At 44.8% G+C, this 21,185-nt stretch overlaps 1 protein-coding gene across 8 annotated transcripts in view; it reads right to left on the bottom strand.

The window, feature by feature from the left end:
* Positions 1 to 739: 739 nt before the first annotated feature.
* The window catches only part of DCLK2 (doublecortin like kinase 2), a 136,875-nt gene continuing 116,429 nt past the window's right edge, over positions 740 to 21,185 (bottom strand). For 4 of the 8 annotated variants that reach the window (XM_046657492.1, XM_046657493.1, XM_046657494.1 and 1 more), the window contains 6 exons: positions 15,347 to 15,480; positions 14,876 to 14,953; positions 9,322 to 9,418; positions 8,606 to 8,686; positions 7,324 to 7,440; positions 740 to 2,148 (listed from right to left, as the gene is read on the bottom strand). In XM_046657492.1, coding sequence (XP_046513448.1) covers positions 1,921 to 2,148; positions 7,324 to 7,440; positions 8,606 to 8,686; positions 9,322 to 9,418; positions 14,876 to 14,953; positions 15,347 to 15,480 — 735 coding nt within the window. In that variant the 3' untranslated portion in view covers positions 740 to 1,920. Of the gene's footprint in view, positions 2,149 to 4,285; positions 4,369 to 4,672; positions 7,441 to 8,605; positions 8,687 to 9,321; positions 9,419 to 14,875; positions 14,954 to 15,346; positions 15,481 to 21,185 lie in introns of those variants that run through there. The other 4 variants (XR_006888049.1, XR_006888048.1, XR_006888047.1 and 1 more) reach the window with 3 other exon arrangements.

Below are 21,185 nucleotides of genomic sequence, written 5' to 3'. Positions count from 1 at the left end.
AGAGCAGAATGTTCTAGACCTATCCATCACAGCTTTTTTGAAACTGCCCTCCTCCTGAAGCCTGTACCTGCTATAGCTGAGGGCCCAGGATACCCACGTGTACTTTGTAATGAGCCTCTGGATTGGACTGTGGGTCAGCACCAGCCCAGAGAGAAATCATCGTGTGGTCAAGGCCAGTCAGATCATCTCACTCCTACAGCAATTTGAACTAAGAGATCCAGAGCCGAAGTAGATGGTTTCAGGCCCTGAGAAGGACAGCCTTGAGAAGTTGGAGACAGGAGCAGTGCCAGGCTAAGCCAGAGCCACAGGCAAGCGGACATGAGGGAACCAAACCGAGAAGTGAAACGCACCGAAAGATGCAGAGACAGGAGACCTCATGATCTCTGAGAGAGACAGACAGACAGAGACAGACAGGGCAACAGCTGCCCTGTCTCCCTACTTCCTATAAAGCCTGACTTCCTGCTGGTGGCTCCAGAAGACTCCTCTCCTATTTATTCTCCTGTTTATTCTCGACCTTCTACTTCATGAGCTTCTACATGTGTAATCAAATAAACTTTGACCAACACACATCTCCATGTGTTCCTCCCAAGCATCATTCTCTCTTCCCCTCATGGCCCTGAGACATCACAAAAACAGACACCGACACCTCCGGAACCTGGGCCGAGGAGGTGTGCTTTGATCAAACATCCTTTGCAAAACAACACAGAAACCTTGCCCACCCCCGATTACTGTTTGTCAATAACGAAGAGTTTATTACAGGTTGGGTACACTTGTCGGAAGCAAAAACCTAACAATGATGAATCAACTACAGGGCCCACCAGTTTAGAAGATGAGCAGGTAAAACAAATACACTGATTATGTACAATTATTAAAAAGAGCAGGGTGGTGGAAAAAAAGGAAAAACTGCCAGCAGCCTTCCAGAAGGTTAGTAACAGAGGATGTCTGTGGAGCACCTCCCCACACAGTCCTGACTGGGCCTCAGGGCGTTTCCTTAGTTGTGTCCGCCCCACTCCAGATGAAAAGCAGCGATGCCAGGGGACCCTGGTGGCTTCTCAGGACAACTGGTTTATCCTGTTCTGCTAGTAGCTGGTTTGCTGAGAAGAAAATGCCTCGGCCCCAGGTGATGCCACATGCGCGCCAAGCCTTTCATGACACAGCCCAAAGGACAGCTTCAGTAGCATTTCCTAATACATACGTGGGAAGAGCTGGGGGAAAACACACACGTCAAGGGAAGAAAGTGGCCTTCCCCTGTGGTCTGTGTACAAATAAATACTCAGTGTTGGCTGAAGTGAGCCAAGCGCCCAAGCTGCAAGGTGGGCTGCTTCTTCAGGCATCTGAAAGCGCTTCTCGAAGTAGGTCCGGAATTAGCGTCCAATGACCAGATTGTCCTCCTAGGTGCTCATTTCTTTTCTTAGAAAGCCAGTCCTCCAACCCCCATCAGCAGAGGAAGATGCCATGTCACCTCTCACGGGACACCCACAAAGGGACAAACGCAGTTCTAAGTTCTGTGTAAGAAAAAAGGCAGCCCTCCGAGTTTACTGAAATAAGGGAGAGGTCTTGGATCGTCCAAAGTGTTTCTATAAAAATGCATTAAATGCTAGGTAAAGTTGCACATTCTCCTGGTGACGCTGCAAAATGTCCATTGAACTGAAAACACAGGTAATTTAAAACGAGCCATTTCAAATGTCTGTCACCAAAGCTGACACTGCACATGACACCTCCAGGATCTGGACGGCAGTGCCCACTGTGTGAAAACAGGCCAAGCCCCAGCCCCAGGCCGCTGGGTCCCGGCAGCCCTCGGCAGATGCCAGCAAACCTGCAGCGGGCGGCGAGAAAGGCTCTTCCGCGCGAGGGCGGCCGGCGAGGCCGGGCAGGAGAGCGGCTCCCGGCGGCGGCGGGGGGCTCAGGCCCGGCGGCCTGTCAGTCCCGGTGGCGGCGCCAGGTCCCTGCCCGCTCACAGCCGGTGGCAGCAGGAGGGCGGGGGGAGGTGGGAGATTCCGGAGGGGTGGGGGCCAGGGCGGCCGCCCCGGCCGCAGGGGGCTCGGGGGCGGAGGGCGGGACCGGAGAGGCGGGCTCGGTGCCGGCGCGGCCGCCGTCCTGGCAGAGCTTGCCGCCGAAAATCTGCCCCTCCTTATCTAGAGCCGTGTTCTGGGGAGAGAGAGTGAGACAACGCGTTAGCCGGGCGGGCTCGGGCGCGGGTGCCACGAGCAGAGCGCACCACGGAGCATGCACAGGACTCGGACACAGAAGAGGAGAAATAACCCAAGCTGCTCTGCCATCAGAAGCCTGAGAAACGCCCGCTCGGGGACCCACGCGGGCACCGCCGCCCTCTGCTCCCAGCGCGGGGGTCAGCGCTCCTGGGGGGCGGCCTGGAGCCTCCCCTCCCGGCTCTGACCTGCGCCTGAGGTCTGAGGGCCCAGATCTTGAGCCCCAAGGACTCCTGGGACAACAAGCAAAGCCTACGCGAATGCTAGGGCTTTGACAGTTAACTTTTCATGACTTTTTATATGTCATGTAAATAAAAATCTCCTTACAACTCATGTGGCTGCCTCACCTATAAAAGCCCGAGAATCCAATGGTGCAATATTACCCATTTTTAGATCCTCCACCATCTCACCTGCTCTTCTCTGCCTGTGCATTGTTTTGTTTTTTAATGTTGTCACACCCTCAAAGTTTTTAATCTGCTTATCTCCTCAGGGAGCATAGAAACAGCCACAAAGGGAAGGAAACTGCTTTGCTCTCTGATCCTAGACTGGGAGGTGAGACCTACACTCTCCTCCTGGACTCAGGTTGAGCGTTTCTTGCTTGTCCATGAAACAAGCCGCTGTCATCTCACTGAGTTTTCCAAAAGTGGGGGAGCTTTCAGTTCTCAGGCACCTTTAGCTAAAAGGCACCACGACCAGAAGGCGTTTTGCAATCTAATGATCCTGGGGGAAAATGCACCACCGATTTTTTCAGAACTCGGAATTAAAAAAAAAGAAAAGTAGAAGTCTGGAGAAAATATGAATAAACAACAGGGCTTTCTAAGATAGACTTGTGTGGCTGCCTTCAGGGCACTGGGTGCCAACTGTGAAATACGTGTGCTCCTCAGGCCCTTCCAAGCTCAAGCTGAACAATCTGGTAATTTCCAAGGACAATTTCAATTCCCTGGAGAAGAGGTAACTGTGGAAAACCCAAATCAGAAACTTAGCATGGCTCTTTAACAAGCTTCCACGCGCCTAGTACAAGGGGGGCCAACCCTCAGCAAAAACACTGAAAAGGGAGAGAGGCAGCATTCACCTTTTTCTACCACAAAATTTCCCCTGGGTAGAAAAAGAAACTAATTCCCCGGTTACTTCTCCTTTTCTCTTCCTGTCAAGAGACCATGAATGTGTGCAGCAGGACAAAGCGTCGCAGTGCAGTTAGTACGTACCATTGCCTTGGACCTAGTCAGAGGGGAGCAATGCAGGCGGCGAGAGAGGCAGGAGAAGGGGGGAGAGAAGCAGGGACAGAAACTAGACTTACTTTAAACGGAAGCAACACGAGTGAAACAGCTTTGTCTATCTTAAATTACACCCAAATCATTCCCGATTTCCCCCAGAAAGAAGCATAAGCCCCCCCAAAGCAGGGAAAGCAGTCCATTTGAATCCGTCCTTTCTCAAGTCACCTACGAGATGCAGCGTGAGCAAGGTTTCTTATAATTCTCTTCTCTGCCACAAGATGGCCTCTTCTAGTCCCTGAGGCTGGGATGAGCCCACTGGGATAAACAATGAGCCCGCCCTACAAAGGCACCGTCCTTTCCGAGTATGCCAAGGACAAGTCACAGACAATGCAAATGCAATCCAAAACCATTGGTCCATCTTAGACCCAAACCTTGTCCAATATAATTCTCTTCTCTTATCCCAAAGGCTAGCTGACTCTACAATGTCTTACTGGGAAAAAAAGCATCTTTGCAAATGTAGTTAGAGAGAGCACAAAAGCCTTCACAGAGGTACCCATCTTATGCTTTTCCACCTACGTGACAAACAGGAACAGCCGTTAGTAGGAGAACTCTCGGAGTCCTCCTGCCGTGCACTCGCCAGCTTTAGATCTGGGAGGGAAGGCAACATGGCAAGCTGAAGTTTTACGGTCAAGTTTTCCAAGGGCGTGCTTGGCTGGCTGAAAAGGATGTCAGTAGGTACAGCAGACCTGCACCGACAAGAAGCTAAGAGCTGGACGCTGGTGTCAGAAGTCTGAGACAAGCATGCAGATTTAAGAGGGGCTGGGAATTAGAAGTTGCTCTGAGTAAGCACAAGGTGTTGAATACCAGAACTCTGCTTCAGGAGTCCCCACAGTCTCAACGGGGTAAAGAGTGAAACTCTGAAGTGTCTCTCAAACTGTCAAATCAAACTGTCAAATAAAATGCAGACAACAGCATCAACTTTACTGTCTTTCACCGTTCTTTACCATTCCTGTCCTATAATTTCCTCACCTGAGCCTCAGGCACCAACTTGGGGGGCTCAGGCGGAGAGAACACTAGGGGTGACAGTAGAGAATAAGGTTCTGTCTGTAAGTCACACAAAGTTATCTGTGGATCCCACCTCGGAACCATTAGACACCATTTCCCCTACTATCTGTATCCATAGGAAACCATATTAGCCTCACATACTCCAGTTATGAGAACACATAAATACCAGGGAGAGTCATTTGTAATTATTTTTAATATAAAAAAACATTTAAAACTGTTCCCACGGAGGGGACACACAGACACATAGTGCTGGTGAAGAGGATGAGGATGACGACACGGAAGCATTGCAAGCTGCCCCCACACAACCGTGCCCCGGGCCAGGTCCTCAGTTGGGTGAGGATTAGCAGGACAACCCCATGGAGGCCTTCTTGCCACTGCTTTTGGGGACAAGCCAAAATTCACAGGCCGGCCTTTAGACCATGGAGAATTGGCCCCTCCAGAGAAAGCTGCCTTGATTTCTCCTGTAGGGACTGAAGGTGATGGCCTCAGTCAGCAGCTTCTCAAGCTAACAACCTGCAGAGTTGTGTAGGGAACGTGGGCTTGATGGAACTCTGCCAACATGCTCAAAATGACAACTGAACACACATGTAAACACACCACTTTTACAATCTCCTTTGGAATGACAAATAACAAAGGGTTGTTCATTCACACAAAATCCAGTGGTCTGAAATTTGACTGATGGACTCCTTCATCAGTCAAGGGAAAAATGCCATTTGTAAACCATATGATTTGGTTCTGTCTGAGGGGTCTAAACATCATTATCCAGAAAAGAGCCTCTACTGGGCCATAAGGCAGAAGGGCCAGGTCATTCCAGAACCTTGGCAGGTCACAGGCTTTGGGCCTGATTCCTATCTGGGCTCTGAGTCGACAGGTGACCCAGGCAATGAGGGTGACACTCTCGTACGCCCTGGGCACAGTCCTGTGAAGGTTCTTCCTCTAGCAGACTATGAAATTTAATATATGGTTATTACATTTTGATTCTAACCAATCACTCTTCTTAAAGTTTTTCATTACATGTCAAGGGTACCAATTTTTAATGTTTTTAGTTTTCCAAATTTTCCCAGAAGCTGCCTTATAACACAGCATGCGGCAAGGCTGCATGCTCCCACCCCATCCATCAGTTCTTGCTCTCATAAGTGAATCACTTGAAAATGTTCTCATGCTGTTGGCTCAGTCAAGATGGTTCTTTTCAAAGTGTTTCAGCTGTAATTCTGTGACAACTCTGACTTTCTCAGGCTTTCAGCAGAGCACCACTGAAATGCTAGGGAAACCACAACTCAAGAGGCCTTCCCATTATTTTGGCAGAGAGCACCCCAAAGTCCTGCAACATGTCAAAGGACCCAGTTTGCAGGCCTTGTCTGGGGGAGGGGAGAGGGGGAGAGAGCGTGCTTTCCAGCAGGGCAGGAGGGAGGGAGTTGCAAGGACAAACAGAGGGCTGCCAAATAAATGCAGCCTCCCCTGGGGGCCAGAGGAGAATGACAGGCCAGCGGGTGCTAAGAAGGTGGCAGATGCTCAATAAACACATCACAGCATCCCGTATTCACAAGGTGGGGTGTGTGTGTGGTTTCCCTCAAATGTCTGTGTGGACCCCACATCTTCTTAGATAAGTTCTAAGATAAGTTCTATTCTAGACTTATCTAGGAATGTGCCATGAGAGTAAGCAGCTATTTTCCTTCCAGTTGAGTAGGAAACAAATTAAACCTTTCCAGAGGGTGAGAGGCTTGTCCTGAGGCAAGAGTAATGGAGATGTGGCAATGGCCCATCATTAGCTGTCAGGCTCCCAGGTGGCCTTATGTGCCACTAAGACCCAATGTGGTCAAAGGTGGCCAAGGCGCTAACAACTCAGGCACCTGTCACCTCAGAAAGTCTGATTCTGAAGCCCCCCTCGTTAGCTCTCTGGCTCTGGGAAGGCAACCCCTTGCCTGCTTCCCAATCCTGTGAGTGAGGTGGGCAGAAGGGAGATCACAGCCCGAGACTCCGGCTGCTTTGTGCCCAGGCACCCTAAGGAGGGGAGACACTCAGAGCTGGCTTTATGGCCCCACTTCAGGAAGGACTCAGGCCTGCACTGCTCGTGTTGGGTGTGCTGACTGCACTTCTGGCTCAATTTTATTTTTTCTGTCCTTATTTTCCCTTTTGCTGAACTTACTTTCACGTTACTTCCCTTGCTTTAATGCCACTTTTAAATTGTTGTGTTTATGGACTTAGATAAGGTGCCATAAAAAACATTTTGGAGGAAGAAAGCTCTGAAAAAATATGGGAATCATTATTACTGACTTCTCCTAAAATTTTACCAACCCCAAAAAAACTAGTATTTTTTTTTAACATTGTTCTATACTTTTGAATGCCATCAGACACTGATTTTTTTAATGGAATTTAACTTGGCTGTTTCTTATCCCAAGTTCAGAAGAATAATTCATACCTCAAAGAATCTATTTTTGAAGCCATGAGTAGGCAGGGAGTTACTTCCTCATGCTGTAAATCCCACCTGGGCTCGGGAATCCCTCTCTAGATGAGAAAGCAGAGGGAAGAGCAGCGGCAGCTGCTCCGGAGGGAGGGCACCGAGCCCAGGGGAAGAGGCCAGGGGATCCCCAACACCCAGGCCCATCAGCCTGGCCTTGCTGGTTCCTGCACAACCCCCGTCCTAGGACTCTGGGAGTCGGCCAGATGCGTGCACTGGACGTGCCAAGCCAACCTTAAAGTGAAAAGAGAAACAGGGAAGGAGCCAGCTTCCACGTGAGGGAAGCTCTTGGCTATTGAATTCAAAAGATTCAACGTTGGCTGAGCAGTCAGGCCAGACATGGCAGCTTTCCAACAGCAGAACCATGCCTTCCACTTACCATGATAACAGAGACCCCGGTGGTGGTGCTGTTCTGTTTGGGGAGCGCATTATTAAAGTGCTGTTTTAGTTTACCTGTTACTTCAGCTTGCATATTATTCTCCTGGGAGGCATCATCCTACAGAACAGAAACAAATAGAATGATTTTTGATCCTTACCTCTAAGCTGTCTTTTCCTTAACAATCAGTGAACACACCCTCACGCCCACAATCTCTTCCTAAATGGGCCCATCTTAGCCACAAGGTTAGGGGAACCATGACTTTTTAAAAATAGTTACTGCTAGTCAGCAGTCGCATGTCCTCAGAAAGACCCTAGACCATTCACTCTGCTCCTTAGATCTCGAGTAGTCCAAGGAGAGAGCACAGATCTCCAGCAGCACAAGGAGACATTCTTCAGGCTTCTGAGATTCTCCCCAAGGCACAAATGCCATATAATGTAGTGTAGAACCCTCCCATGGAAACATCAAAATTAATGAACAGTTTATCATTTCAATCAAGAATTCAGTTAACTGTCTTTATTGCTCATAAAGAAATGTGGCATCTCAGCTACTTGGTCGAGGAGCCAAGTTACTTAGCAGAACCCAGACGTCAGAATGTGTGGGATAGTGGAGGGGCTGGAGATGCACAAGGAGCCCCTTCTCCGCCCCCAAGTCGGCAAAAGCCCTTGGCTAAGTAAATTAACTTCTCTCTCCTGGAGCTTCCGGGAATGAGGGCAGTGCAAACTCTCCCACCACCGCCATTCAGTGGACCGTGTTTACCCTAATCCCAGAGGCTCCACCTAAGCCCAAAGGAACTCTAGTCAACATCACACCCCTCTGCCCTGCTCTGGAAGGGACTCTGTCTCAGCTCCCCACCCACAGGAGGAGGTCTCCTGTGACCATGTGCCATGAAGACACACAGACCAGAGTCTAAAACATGCTCCTCTCTGGGTAAATCCTAAAAACTCTCAAACCCCAGAACCACAGAAGGCGAAAGCTGAGAGGCTCCTTAGAGAGCATCCCAGCCAACCCCTTCATTTTGCAGATGAGGAAACTGAGGCCCAGACAGGGACCATGACTTGCCCAGGTCACTCACAGAGCAGGATCAAATACTCCAGGATTCTGGTTCCAACTGCTTTCTCCCAAAGAGCTATCTTCATGCTACTCGATGATTAGAGAAGACAGATATTCTATCTGCCACGGAACTTGGATGTGCAGCTTTGCAAGTGCAAAAGCCACCGGGAGGAAGCATGCTATTGGCCACAGAACACACGGATGTTCCTTCCCTGGGAATGTGGGTACTTACTGACACCCAGGGGTGACTCAGGATTTGTCCTGCGGTACACCGAGCTTCAACGTTTACCTGAAGCATCTGACTGATTAATTCCTGGAAAGAAATAAAGAAGACCACAGAGGAGATGCGACGGGGTAATTCCAGCAGAAATACAGAAATCTGAGTCTGCAGCAAGAACTTCAAAGAACAGGCAACACAGCTACTCAGCCATTTGAGCTTAAAAGCTATTGTCACCCACACTCCTAATGCCGATCAGGCAATTATGCAGACACAGCTGCCTCAAGGCAGCAGCAGTGTAAGAGAAGAGAAGGTCTCTCCTGAGTCTACGTTAAACGAAGTGTTCTCTCCTAAGAGCTCTGCTCATTATCATCATTCCACAGTGTAAAACTGCAGTATCGCTCCTTTCGGCAGTTCAGTATGTCTCACGAGTCCATTCCGATGTTCTGATGGTTGTTCAAAATGTATTTCTTGAGTAAATGAAAGAACAAATGTTTAGGACTTAGAAGAGCACAGGAGGATGGTAGAGGCAAACTGGGAAGACAGCCAGTGCAGTTTTCAGAATTTGGTGAAGAGTTTCAGAGACTATACTATAGAATGAACTTAAAGAACCACCACACATCAAAAGTCAAGGCAAATCTGGAGCTCAGTTCCAAGAGCTGCAACAGCCCCACGCTGAGTGAGGACCCCTCGACAGAATGCAACCCACAGAAACAGGCCTGGAGGAGTACCTTTGCCGAGTCCGTGATGTTATCCCAGTAGGGGGCCGGAAACTCCAGCTTCCCAGCCAAGATCTGGTCGAAGAGATCTTCCTGGAGATTGTTTTCACTAAGTCAGTGACAAAGAAATGGAAGAAGAGTCAAAATCACCATTCAGTTTTTCAACAAAATGCTCAGGAGAAGAGTGAGGAGTCCAGTCTCTTTGGCTTGGGCATTTCATATCTTAGATGTGGATCTCAACTGCATTTGTGATGACATATATTTCCTTTTAGAAAATGACCTAAAGAACATTTCCATACGCCTAGGAATCAGAGAGTAAGGAGACAAAACTCAAGAAATTTGTTTAGTGAGTACAGAGTTTCAGCTGGGGAAGATAAAGTCGTTCTGGAGACGGATGGCGGTGACAGTTGCACAACATTGTGGATGTACTTAACACCAGTGAACTATACATTTAAAAATGGTTAAAACAGTAAATTGCATGTTATGTATATTTTGCCAGAATAAAAAAGGACTCAAGAAAAAAAATGGAATCCACAAATAATCTAAATCCTCATTTCAGGAAAAACAATCTCAGCATCTGCCCTCACTTTAATCTCTCATGGCAATAAGAGTGGAAAAGCAGCATATCTGAGTCAGATCTCCTTGCCCTTCCTCTTTCTACTTTTCCAATAGAATAGCCAAAGATCAGTGAGACAGCTAACATATGAAAAAGTCAGAAGGAGTTCAGAATCTGGATAAAACATTCATGACATAATTGGCTCCCATTGGAACTTGACTTTCGTTTAAGCTCAGTTTGAAAGAGCCCATCCAAGGACATCAACTAGAATTGCACAGGTTGAAGCAAACCCACCTCACTGCCCCCAGGTGGGTATCCCTCCCTGACCTGTGCCTAACTGTCCCACCCTCACAGGTACACTCATACACACAGCTGGTGCCTAACAAATAAACGATGACTTGACTTTTGATATAAGGTGCCATGGAAATATGAAAAAACTGCTGGAAAAATTTCAGGAATCTGGACATCCCCAACCTCCCAGAAAACTGCATCTCTACAGCCACAGATCCCCCCTCACTTGGTGGGCACATCCATGGCCAGAGTGAGAATGAAGTCATTAGCTTTCTTGGCCACTACAAAAAGCTCTACTAGAAAACTCAGGATGGGCTGAGGGAGTCAAGATCAAAATCCAGGACTGGAAGTTCAGTCTCACCTGGCAAGTACACAAGCAACATTTCTCTTGGAGTTCCCAAGAGGACTCCCACAGCCTATTGCTCAGGGTGCTCACATGGGAGCCTACCCAGCCTTCTGGACAGGAGCCTGGTCACGCTACCAGCCCTCTCCGAGTGGGCAACGGCAAGCGTGGTGTCTTTAGAAAAAGATCATTCAGGGCAGTGTCTAGAGACAAATTCTGGGGCTGTGTGAGGACATGGCTGCCTCCTTCCTGTTCTATGAAAAAGAGTAGAGCTTGTGAGCTTTGTGAATATCCATGACACCTAACCAAGCCCAGCTTAATCAACCGCTGCTGGTCCATGAAGTCTGGGCCAAGAGGCACACTGAGAAGCACGACAAGCCAGAGAATGAGGCAAGGCAGAGATGCCCACCGCTCTCCTGGAAAGTGCTTCTCTTTGAGTGTGTACCAATTACTTCTCTCTAGGTGTCTAAATGCTCTCTTTCCTTTTCACTGGTATTTCCATACTGACTGAACTCAGCTCAACTCTCCCACAAAATGAGTGAAGACACACGTAAGAACACAATGAGACTTTACAGAAACCTTTAGAAAAACAAAGGACCAGAGGAGACAATGTTAGAAGAAGATATAAAAATCATCTATTTCCAGAATTGTTCCTTTTAGCCATTCCTCTCTATTACTCCGTTCATCTTCCTTTTCTTTTTTTTCCTGGAATCTCAAATAACTTCTATTTTGTTAATACATATGGCTTTTATTTTGCTGATAAACAGCTATAAGGTTGGAAGTCTGTCTGCAGCAGTCAGTTAGGTTCTTGGCAAAGTAGCCTGAGTCAACAAACAAAACCCTAGGATGGCTCCGTAACTGGAATGTACCCTAAAGGGTCCATGCTGTGAGCCGCAGAGCTTTGAGAGTTTCTGGCTGCCCTTCACCAGAAGAACAGAAAGCTAAAGAAAATTTATCCTTCTCAGTAGTCACGTAGTAAAAGCCCCTCTCATTAAATCGACACTGGATTTATTAACACATTTATACTCTACAGGCTGGGGGAGATGCTTCAGGACACTGTTTTATTCTGAACAATACAGCCCCTGGATCAAGGTGCTGTAAGTCTAAGATGTCCATTAAGGAAAACTTTGAAAACAAAAGAGTTTGTATACGTTCTCTCTTTTCAATGACAAGTAGTTAAACATCAGGCAAGGTCACCTGAAAATGTTGTGAAAAATGCTTTTTCACAAATGATGTTCAAATATTTAACTTATGGGATGTGTGTGTGCGTTTAAGAGAAACATCAAGGATCTCAGTATAGGGGCCAGCCTCGTGGCTGAGTGATTAAGTTTGCACGCTCTGCTTTGGCGGCCCAGGGTTTGGCTGGTTCGGATCCTGGGCGCGGACCTAGCACCGCTCGTCAGGCCATGCTGAGGCGGCGTCCTACATAGCACAACCAGAAGGACATACAACTAGAATACACAACTGTGTACCGGGGGACTTTGGAGAAAAGAAGAAAAAACAACCAAGATTGGCAACAGATGTTAGCTCAGGTGCCAATCTTTAAAAAAAAAAAGAATTCAGGCTTAAATATCATCAAAAAAAATCTCAGTATAGTCATGCAAATATTAGTTTTTGTCAGTGGCCCTAAGAACAGACTTGCTTAGGCAATAACTAAAATGTTGGCTGCCTCTGGAAAACCAACATCCTTCTTAGTAATAATGAGTCTGGTGTTGAAAAGACTGGAGGGAGGATGCTTGTCAAGCTAAGACTAAAGCCTGAAAGAAGAAAGAATGAGATGCTAGAGTTGAAGCTGAAACTGTAAATTCCAAGTTAACAATTTTAGTTAAAAAGCTTTGCGTTAAAATCATCTTTGGAAAAAACAAAGACAATATTTTGAAATATCTGTTTGAAGGACTTTTAGATACAAATTTAGGTAGAGAACCTGTTTCATACTATAGTCATTTATCATTATTCAAAATATCATTTCCATAATTTGCTATATTTTTATATTATAGTAGGTTATGAAATCTACCCAGAATGTCTCTGTATGCTGTGAAGATGCTCTGTATCTAGTATTTTTCATTATATATTCTTTCATCACAACACATGAAAGAGGGAAAGCATTTTCAAAATTTTAAAAGTAAGCCACCTGGAGTTGCAGGACTAGCTTCTGAATATAGCATATAAGGGCAGCAGCTCTCAGAATGTAGCTTTACTGCTTTTGATTAACCAGACTTATCTCCAGATCCCACAAAGAAGCTGCAGTCCATTGGGTAATAAGTCATGATAAATACATACTGTTCAATCGGAGTCTCACTTTTGTTGAAAAATAAAAAGCAAAGTCGAAGAAAAAATTCCCAGGCTGCTCTGGCAAGTGGAAACACTAGAGGGAGTTGTGAGCACACATTCCTGTAAAACTCATCCCTGATAGCATTTTTCCATCTGATCTCAACTTGGGTTAACCAAGGAAAGAGGGGAACTCTGCTGTAACTGGCCCCAGGATCACTGCTATCAAAACACACTACCTTCTGTACTTGACTAGTTCCCAAAACAGGTCATCACTGAAACCAGCCAGGGAACAGTATGATTGTAAAAAGGGTCACAAATTGCTCCCCTCCATCTATGTCCACACTTACTCTTCTCCTACATTTACTCTAGGCCTAGCTATTTGACTTCATTTGGTCAATGGGGCATCAATCAACCAATGTGAGGTGAGGAGACGTGGAAAGTGCTTGGGCAGTGCAACTTCCTTCTCTCTGGCTGCTTTTGGGGATCCTGTATCCACCATTATGTACATGAAGCCCAGGCTAGCCCAATGGATGCTGAAAGGCACATGGCCAAGTCTTATCTGTTATCCCAGATGACAATGAGCCAACTACCAGGCATGTGAGTGAAGCCATACTGGATCATCAAGCCCTCATTGTGCCAGCCCAGATCAGAAGAACCACTCAGTTGATCCACAGAATTGACTGACACCCCTAACTTTTCAGGTAGTTTGTTATTCAGCAAAAGCTAACTGATATGTCTAGTAATCCTACAGTCTGTACAACCCATCTAGGCAATGACCTTGACAGAAGACTATGATGTTGACAGCCAGATGGAAAGACCTTTCCACCTAAAGAAACCCAACCTATGCCACAAAGACCAGGTCCCACCCAAATGCCATATCTTTCATTAAACCTTTGTGATTTCCAGCCTTCAGTGGAGCATGTCCTCAGGCTCAGTTTATTCTTTTTTGACCAACATTCTTGTGATGTGTGTCTTTACACCACAAGGCTCTCAAAAGCAGAGACTGACATCTGTGTGTCATTCTTATGTTTACTGTAATGTCAGTAAAAAAAAACCGTTCAACTTTTTTAAAAGACCTTTCAACTTTTCTGTATGTTTGGAAGCTTTTGTAATAAAAATTTGGGGTGTGTGAAATAAATCTATTTTTCACTTACTGACTCAATACTACACTATAAACACCATGACCTCAGAGACTATGTCGGGCTCACCACTCAATTCCAAGCACTTATAACAGCACCTGGTGCACAGTAGCTACTCAACAAATAGTAGTGAAATGAACAAAAGCTGGGATTAAAATGAAAAGAGAGCTCAAGAAAATTCAGAAGAAAATCAAACATACATCATTAGATGAACTCCTGTTTCAAAGTCGTTCATTTGCTCCAAAGGGGGAGAATGAAATGATCAAAAGAGGTGCTGTGGCTGAAGTCCCACAATCACCCCTACACACAAATGACTGGGGTCATGAGTGTGCTCTGTCCCTCCCTCACACACCCCGACCCCCGTGTGTGGCCACCTGTGCTCCCACCAGGTGAAGTGCATAGTTACCAGGAATCAATCTGTCTGTTCCCAGGCCTGTTAAGTTAATGCTCAGAGGATTTGTAGCTCTACTTAATTAAATATTATGTGGTGAATAAAATTTATAAAGAAAGAGTTCCCTGTTTCCAGGTGAACTAGGTCAAATGCTTTGGAAAGTGAGTTGTTAAAAAACTACTGTTAAGTAGAAGAAACAACTATTAGAACTGGAAAAGGCTTACCTGGAAGGAAAGACTGCTTCACAAGGATCTTTAAATCTCACTGCCCTCGAAAAAGACTGAGAATGGAAATCATGGACACTGGGTGATGCATGTGTTTTACGGAAGAAGGACAAGGACTCAGAGGACCATACACAAAGTAAAGGCCTTGGCCTCACCCCAAGAGTATGGTCAAGGAAAATACATTAATAGGTTGTAAATTAAGACAAAAAGTGAAAGCTATGTTTATACAATTTTTAACTGACATTTTTATTGACCAGTATCTGGTCGTGATTGCCAGGAGTAAAATGTCTGCTTTCGGATCAAAGGGAGAGAGTTTACGATTCAAATGTCGTCACTCGAAGAGCCACTGACCTTCGGAATGGTGGGAATCCACAGAGAAGGATGTACGTGATCACGCCTGCTGCCCAAATGTCCACCTTCAGGCCATAGCTGGGAAAACAAAGTGGGTGAGAGCAGGAGAAATAATAGTACAACTCCCAGGAACCCTCCAGTGTACTGGAGTACGGCCTTTGTCAGGAAAGAGAGTCTTTCAGCGTCAAACTGATCACTTCATGTAGAGGAAAAGGCATCTGCTTTTCTCCCAACCTAACCATTATCTTGGGGACTAATGCCATATTCCCAAGACTGGCCTTGGGACAAAAATCCAGACCTAGGGTTCTTAGACATGGACATACAACCTGGAGTTGCTGAGATCAAAGTCATGATGCAGGTAGCAGCCTCTCTCGCCCTCCACCTTCCCAGGAACAGACCGCAGCAGTGGCAACAAAATATACATTTTCTCACCAAAGTTAAAGCACTAACCAAAACCACCCAGAGTCTTACCCAGTTTCAGCAATGATTTCTGGAGCCACATAAGTTGGTGTGCCACAGACTGTGTACAAAGGACCTTCCACCACAGTGGCCAGCCCAAAGTCTCCCAGTTTCAAAGACTTGGTGCCATCGGGATATTCACACACCTGGAACAGAAGCCAGCCAATCATCAGAAGGCTTTCTTTTTCCCTCAATGATTGCAAAAGGGCCTTTCAAATTAGGCAGAAATGACACAGATAGATTCACTAACAAACCCAAAGGAAATCTCTCCTTGTGATACTAACACCATGATTTATCTTTGTTGCTTTAAAGCTCTAATTTTTCTCTTCAGAGATTTTGCATGATTATGCGAAATCTGAAAAAGACAATATTTTCTATCTTTGCAGAAAGTTCCTTACTTAGGAGTACAATGAACATGTCTGCACACTTAGGGGAGTAGGCGGCTGCTTCTGATGTGGTTCCTGTGTGTGAGGCACTTGATGGCTTCAGAAATGGTGTTTATTAAGTGTCCACTAAAGCACTAGGTGCTCTCCAAGACGCTTGCATGTTTAGTTGAGAAAATAAAATTAGGACTTGTTCTCTGGACAGTCAATGATGAATATAAATACTACACAGCAAAAAACCTTGGAAGTTTAGAAAGAAAAGGAACTTTAGGATCAGACAGCCTGAACTTGAATAACCAACCATTCCACTCGTTTTCTGATTGCATGACTCTGCAAGCGTATAACCCAAAGGTTATACACAAGGATGCCAACCTCAGAACTTACCTATGTTCTTAAAACTGAAAGCAACATAAATGGCTAACAGGATAAAGACTTAACAAATCATGGTACATCCCTATAATAAAATACTATACAGTCACTAGTAAGCACTTTTCAAATAAATATTAATCAGATGGAAAACAATCACTAGATTACAGAAAATAAAAAGGAATATTCAAAATTATATATACACAATATAATACACCAAAATGTTAAGTTTGTTTCTAGGTGGTAGCTTTAAGGATTACTTTAACTTTCTTCTTTATGCTTTTGAGTGGTTTCCAAAATATTTATAACGAACATGTATTGGTTCCATAATTAGGAAAAATTAATTCTATACATAAGCAAACTTTCCTTATGGGATAAAAGTCTGAAAGTTACATTCTAAATGGATGGTTCTGGAAACATCTAGTGTGTATGACAGCATTCTTTAGATTTGACTGTGTAATCTTTAATGTGCTTATCTATTCATCTCTTGGATATTCATTTTGAAAACACTGAATTTCAGAGAATAACTGCAGACACCTAATCTGTACTCACGTAATATCTTTCTCTTTTTTAATATTTTAAACACATTTGGTTTTCTTTTTCTTGTATTTTACTAGGAATCGAACCAGATTTTCACCTAAAATACTACTTACTAAAGGAGGAGAAAAATTTAGAAAATCACTTTTTCAAGATAAACATGCTAATGACATCATCCATTAGTCTGATACTTAATGAGGGGGAGTGATTTATATAGTCATCAATAAAAAACATCAAGAACACAGGTCTCCCCAGTGCCAAGATCCCCAAACTTCATATAGGCATTTTTAAAAGGACGACTCAGAAATACTTTACCTGTGATGTCCTCACCAGTTTAAGAATGTTTTTCCCCTTAGTATTTTAATGACTGCTTCCATGTTTATGTACTAAATACACATACTCAGTACACATCCTTACAACTTTCAAGTTTCACAGGATTAACAGTGAGGATTTTGAGTCCCTCACAGATATTTATCATTCTGAGTCAGCCTACAAGTCAGCAGATGCATATTCAAAGCTACTAATGATTTAGCCTAAGGCAACAGAAACCAGGTTCTTAGTCATGCCATGGTCTCAGGACGACTTTCCATCTGTTATATAATGTAAACATTAATGAGAACAATCCCATATAGAGAATTACAGTTAGAATTTATGATGCATTCACTGAAACCCAGACTTTAGAAAGAAATTCTCTAAGTAATTGCAGTGATAAGAACATTATAATTCTAAGTGTCTGTATCATGAAAGTAAAATAAAATTTTATTAATGTCATTGTTATTTTGTTTTTACAACTATAAAATACACTCATTAGGTACATTTTTTGGAGAATAGTGTTTATTTTAGACATCCAATTTAGGGATGCCTAGGGGTATTTAAGGGTTGTCGTCAGACACTCAGAAGTCCCAGAGTCATTTTTCACATCCCCTCTAAGGAATTCAAAGTCAGACGCAGGGGCATAAATAGAAAGGACTGAATAGTCTATATTTGCTGAATTATGTCTGGGCAAGTGGTACTCCTTGGCTAAACATCAAAAGGGAAGTGTCATAAGGGGCAGACAAGCCTGAAATAATATTTTATCTGATTCATCTCTCCCCAAAGCCAGACACAGAGGCAACTATGTGAAAGATAATATGAGTAAATTTCAAATCTTAGCTGGAGATTCTCTTCAAAGCAGGAAAAACATCTATAAGTCTACACACACACACACACACACACACATTTACAATATTGCTGTAAGAGGCTGTCACACACACATGGCCTTGCTTTAAGAGACTAATTTTAAGGAAGAAGTGAATAAACACAGAGGGACTCGAAAGGCCCTCTGTTCTGGCAGAGTTCAGTTCTCCCCTGTAACTGACATTCTCACAGGACTTTGGAGATGTCAATATTCTCCTGAACATTATCTCATTGGACTTCTATAGTCATTCCTCTGGGCAATTAGGAAGAGAACTGTTATCTCCACTTTACAGTTGAGGAAACTGAGGCACGGAGAACTCAAGTTGCTGGTAGGTGGCCAAATGGGGATTCCGACCAAGACCATTACCGTCCCACCACACCATCCTGTGAAAGACTGTGTCTGTCGGAAAAAAAAGCAAGTGAGCAGATCTGGCAGAACCCTGACTGCAGCCTGCACCCGCATGCACATTCTGAGAGGATTTAAACAATCACAACTGTGAGAACTCCAGCCCTGCGGTGTTCAAAAGCCCCACCACAAGCTGAGAGACGCTTCTGTCAAAAGTTGCTCTCAGATTGCAAAAGTAAAAAAATGTGAGGAATGCAGATCCCACATACAAAGTGAACGCTGCATGTTCTCTAAATAAAATGTCAACATAATGATTTAGAAGGACTTCAAATATGAGAAACCAACCCTCTTCTCTCCCCTGTCCCCAGCACTCCTGGAAAAGCAGAATTTATCACTGGTCGCTCATAGTTAACTCCGACAGGGCACCACCAGCTTGTAACTCACAGCATTAACGGCCGCCCCTGTGCTCCCTGACACGGCGACCCATACATCTCTGCTGGCAGAGTCTTAAATTACAACACTGCTACCAGAGAAGGGGATGCAAATCAGATGTCTGCATGCTCTGGCGTTTAAAAACTGAATTTGCTTCTAGAGTAGGAAGAGGCTGACAGTCACTCTGAGATATTTACTTTTAGTGCCTCGATGGCACTTTCTCATCCTAGGCCAATGTCAACCTGCTGACTAAATCTAGAATCTGCTGAGTGGTTGGTCTAGTTAGATTTTCAATGGCAGACACATATTTTACTTAGATATGTGCAGCTAAGGGTTTCTGAAGCCTGACCCCACGGCCTTTCTATTTCACACATTAGCCTCATCCAGACATCAGTTTTATCATCTTCTTCATTCTCCTCCCCTTTGGGTAGCACAATGGGGTTGGAGCAGGTCTTGGAGAAGGGGTGAACACTTATCTAGGGCAGGTTAGATAGATGAGGAACTTGATTCCAATTTGCTGGTTACATTCTGAGACATATCATGTTGGAGACATCAATCTTGATTACAGTATCTTTCCTTGATGCATAACAAGAAAAAAGGAGGAAGAATCGGATTCTGAGATTTTACATACATTAAGAAATTGTGAATGGAAAAGAAAAGAAATGGAAGGCGAGAGTGGAATCAGTGAGCTGGGAAATGGACACTCTCTGGTTTACAGGAAAGTTCACTAATGTCGCAGTCACCTTCCTCACAGGGCCTTCACAATCAGAGCTGCAGTACGGGCTGGCTCCACAGTAACCAGTGGTTCTCGGGGACCTGTGGCTCCTTTATCTACAGAGAACGTCAGTAACTGCAGCTACTGGGGTGAGGTGGGCCATGGAAAGCCGGGAGAGATCAAGGGGGCATCCTCATTAACACCACAGTATTTGTGTCTGGCTACACCCAGGAAGGGCCTGTCACCTTTGCTTGTGAAGCCCCTGGCCAAACTGATGGTGGAGGGGGCTGCGTCTGATAGACACTGACTGAGGGGTCACCATGGGTGATAAGACTGTTTTGAGGAGAGAACAGCATCCCGAGGCCCAGTTTACAACTCTGTCTCCATTCCTCTATTGAGTTCATAAAACCAAGTCCATAACACATCTTGTTTTAAAGAGCAGGGATATTTATTTTCCTAATAGGAACATAGAGAAATGTAACATAACTCCCTCAAGGAAGAAGAAGATAAGGGAAAAACTCACATAGTTTTAAACAGATGTTCAGAAATCATCAAATGGTATTACCAAAAGGGGAAAACAGATATTGTGGATTAGCAGAAAGTCCCCAGGATGGCCTCAAAGCTATCCATCAATGTGTATTTCTTTCAACAATTGTTTGTATAATGTAAGCATGAGGCAGGTATAAAGAGTTGTGTTCAAGTGCCAGCTGCTAGCTAGCTGAGTGACTGTCAGTGGTCAATCACCAACCATTTACTCCACATCCACTGTGTACTTACTTGACACTGTCCAAGGCACTGGGGATTTAAAGATAACTGAGACACAAACCTTGCCCCTAATGGTGCCTACAACCTAGAGAAGGAGACAGATAAGTAAATGATAACATCACCACAACATGGCAAGTACAGCAGAAACCAAGGTGGCCATGACTGACTCTGCCCAGGGAGTCTGGGGTGACGTCAAAGAAGATATGCCTTTTGCTCAATGTCTTACAAGATGAATGTGTTCGCCACATTGCTGTGAGAGAGGACGCTGCAAACGGAGACCATTTGGACATAAGCAATGAGGTGTACTACTGTTGATAAAGTCAAGTCATAATAACTACTAGAGATGGGACTGTGTTTGGATTAACATGACACAGAAGACTCAGATAACTTCCCTTCCCAAGCAGTAATGATGATGATACTCAGCCCCAGAGGGTGGAAACAGAGAAGCCACTCTCTTGTGTATGTTTGTGTGTGTCTGCAGAACTCCCAAATCAGCTTCTCTAAAATTCCTCTACAATGTAGACATGAGGACTGGCCCACTTAGCAAGCTATGTTTAGTTATTAAGGCCACCATGAAAGTGTGTTAAACACAGCTTGAAGGTGAGTGCCTCTTCGGCCAGAGGGGTGGGGAAGGGTTAGTAACAGGAGAGAAGGCCGTAACCTGGGACCAGATTATGAAGCTTTCTGAGCGCCAAAGTAGAATAAGACTTTCTTCTGTAGAACAATGGGACAAATGAAACTTTAAAGCAAGAAAAATTAGCATCTCTGGGTCTCAATTTCCAGATCTGTAAAGATGAGATGAATGGACTAGATTATTTCAAAGTTCTCTGTCCTGCACTTAAATGAATCCTTATGTTCTACTTCTGTCTCCTATAAACATCGAAAATTCTGTCTTCAATTTATTCTTCAGAATTTTTTGCCTTACAATTTTTCTGCTCACCTTTCTTCAGTCAGTACCATTAATCAAAATGTAAATGAAAACATGTTTTCTAATATCTGGTAAACTATAAAAGTCAGCCCTGGTGGTCTATTGGTTAAGATTTGGTGCTCTCACCATCCCGGTCTGGGTTCATTTCCCGTCATGGAACCATGCCACCTGCCTGTCAGTTGTCATACTATGGCAGCTGTGTG

The sequence above is a fragment of the Equus quagga genome, chromosome 3 (assembly GCF_021613505.1).
Source record: "Equus quagga isolate Etosha38 chromosome 3, UCLA_HA_Equagga_1.0, whole genome shotgun sequence".
NCBI lineage: Eukaryota > Metazoa > Chordata > Mammalia > Perissodactyla > Equidae > Equus > Equus quagga.
Note: the sequence above shows the minus strand (reverse complement) of the source record. Positions and strands in the feature narration are given on the sequence as shown.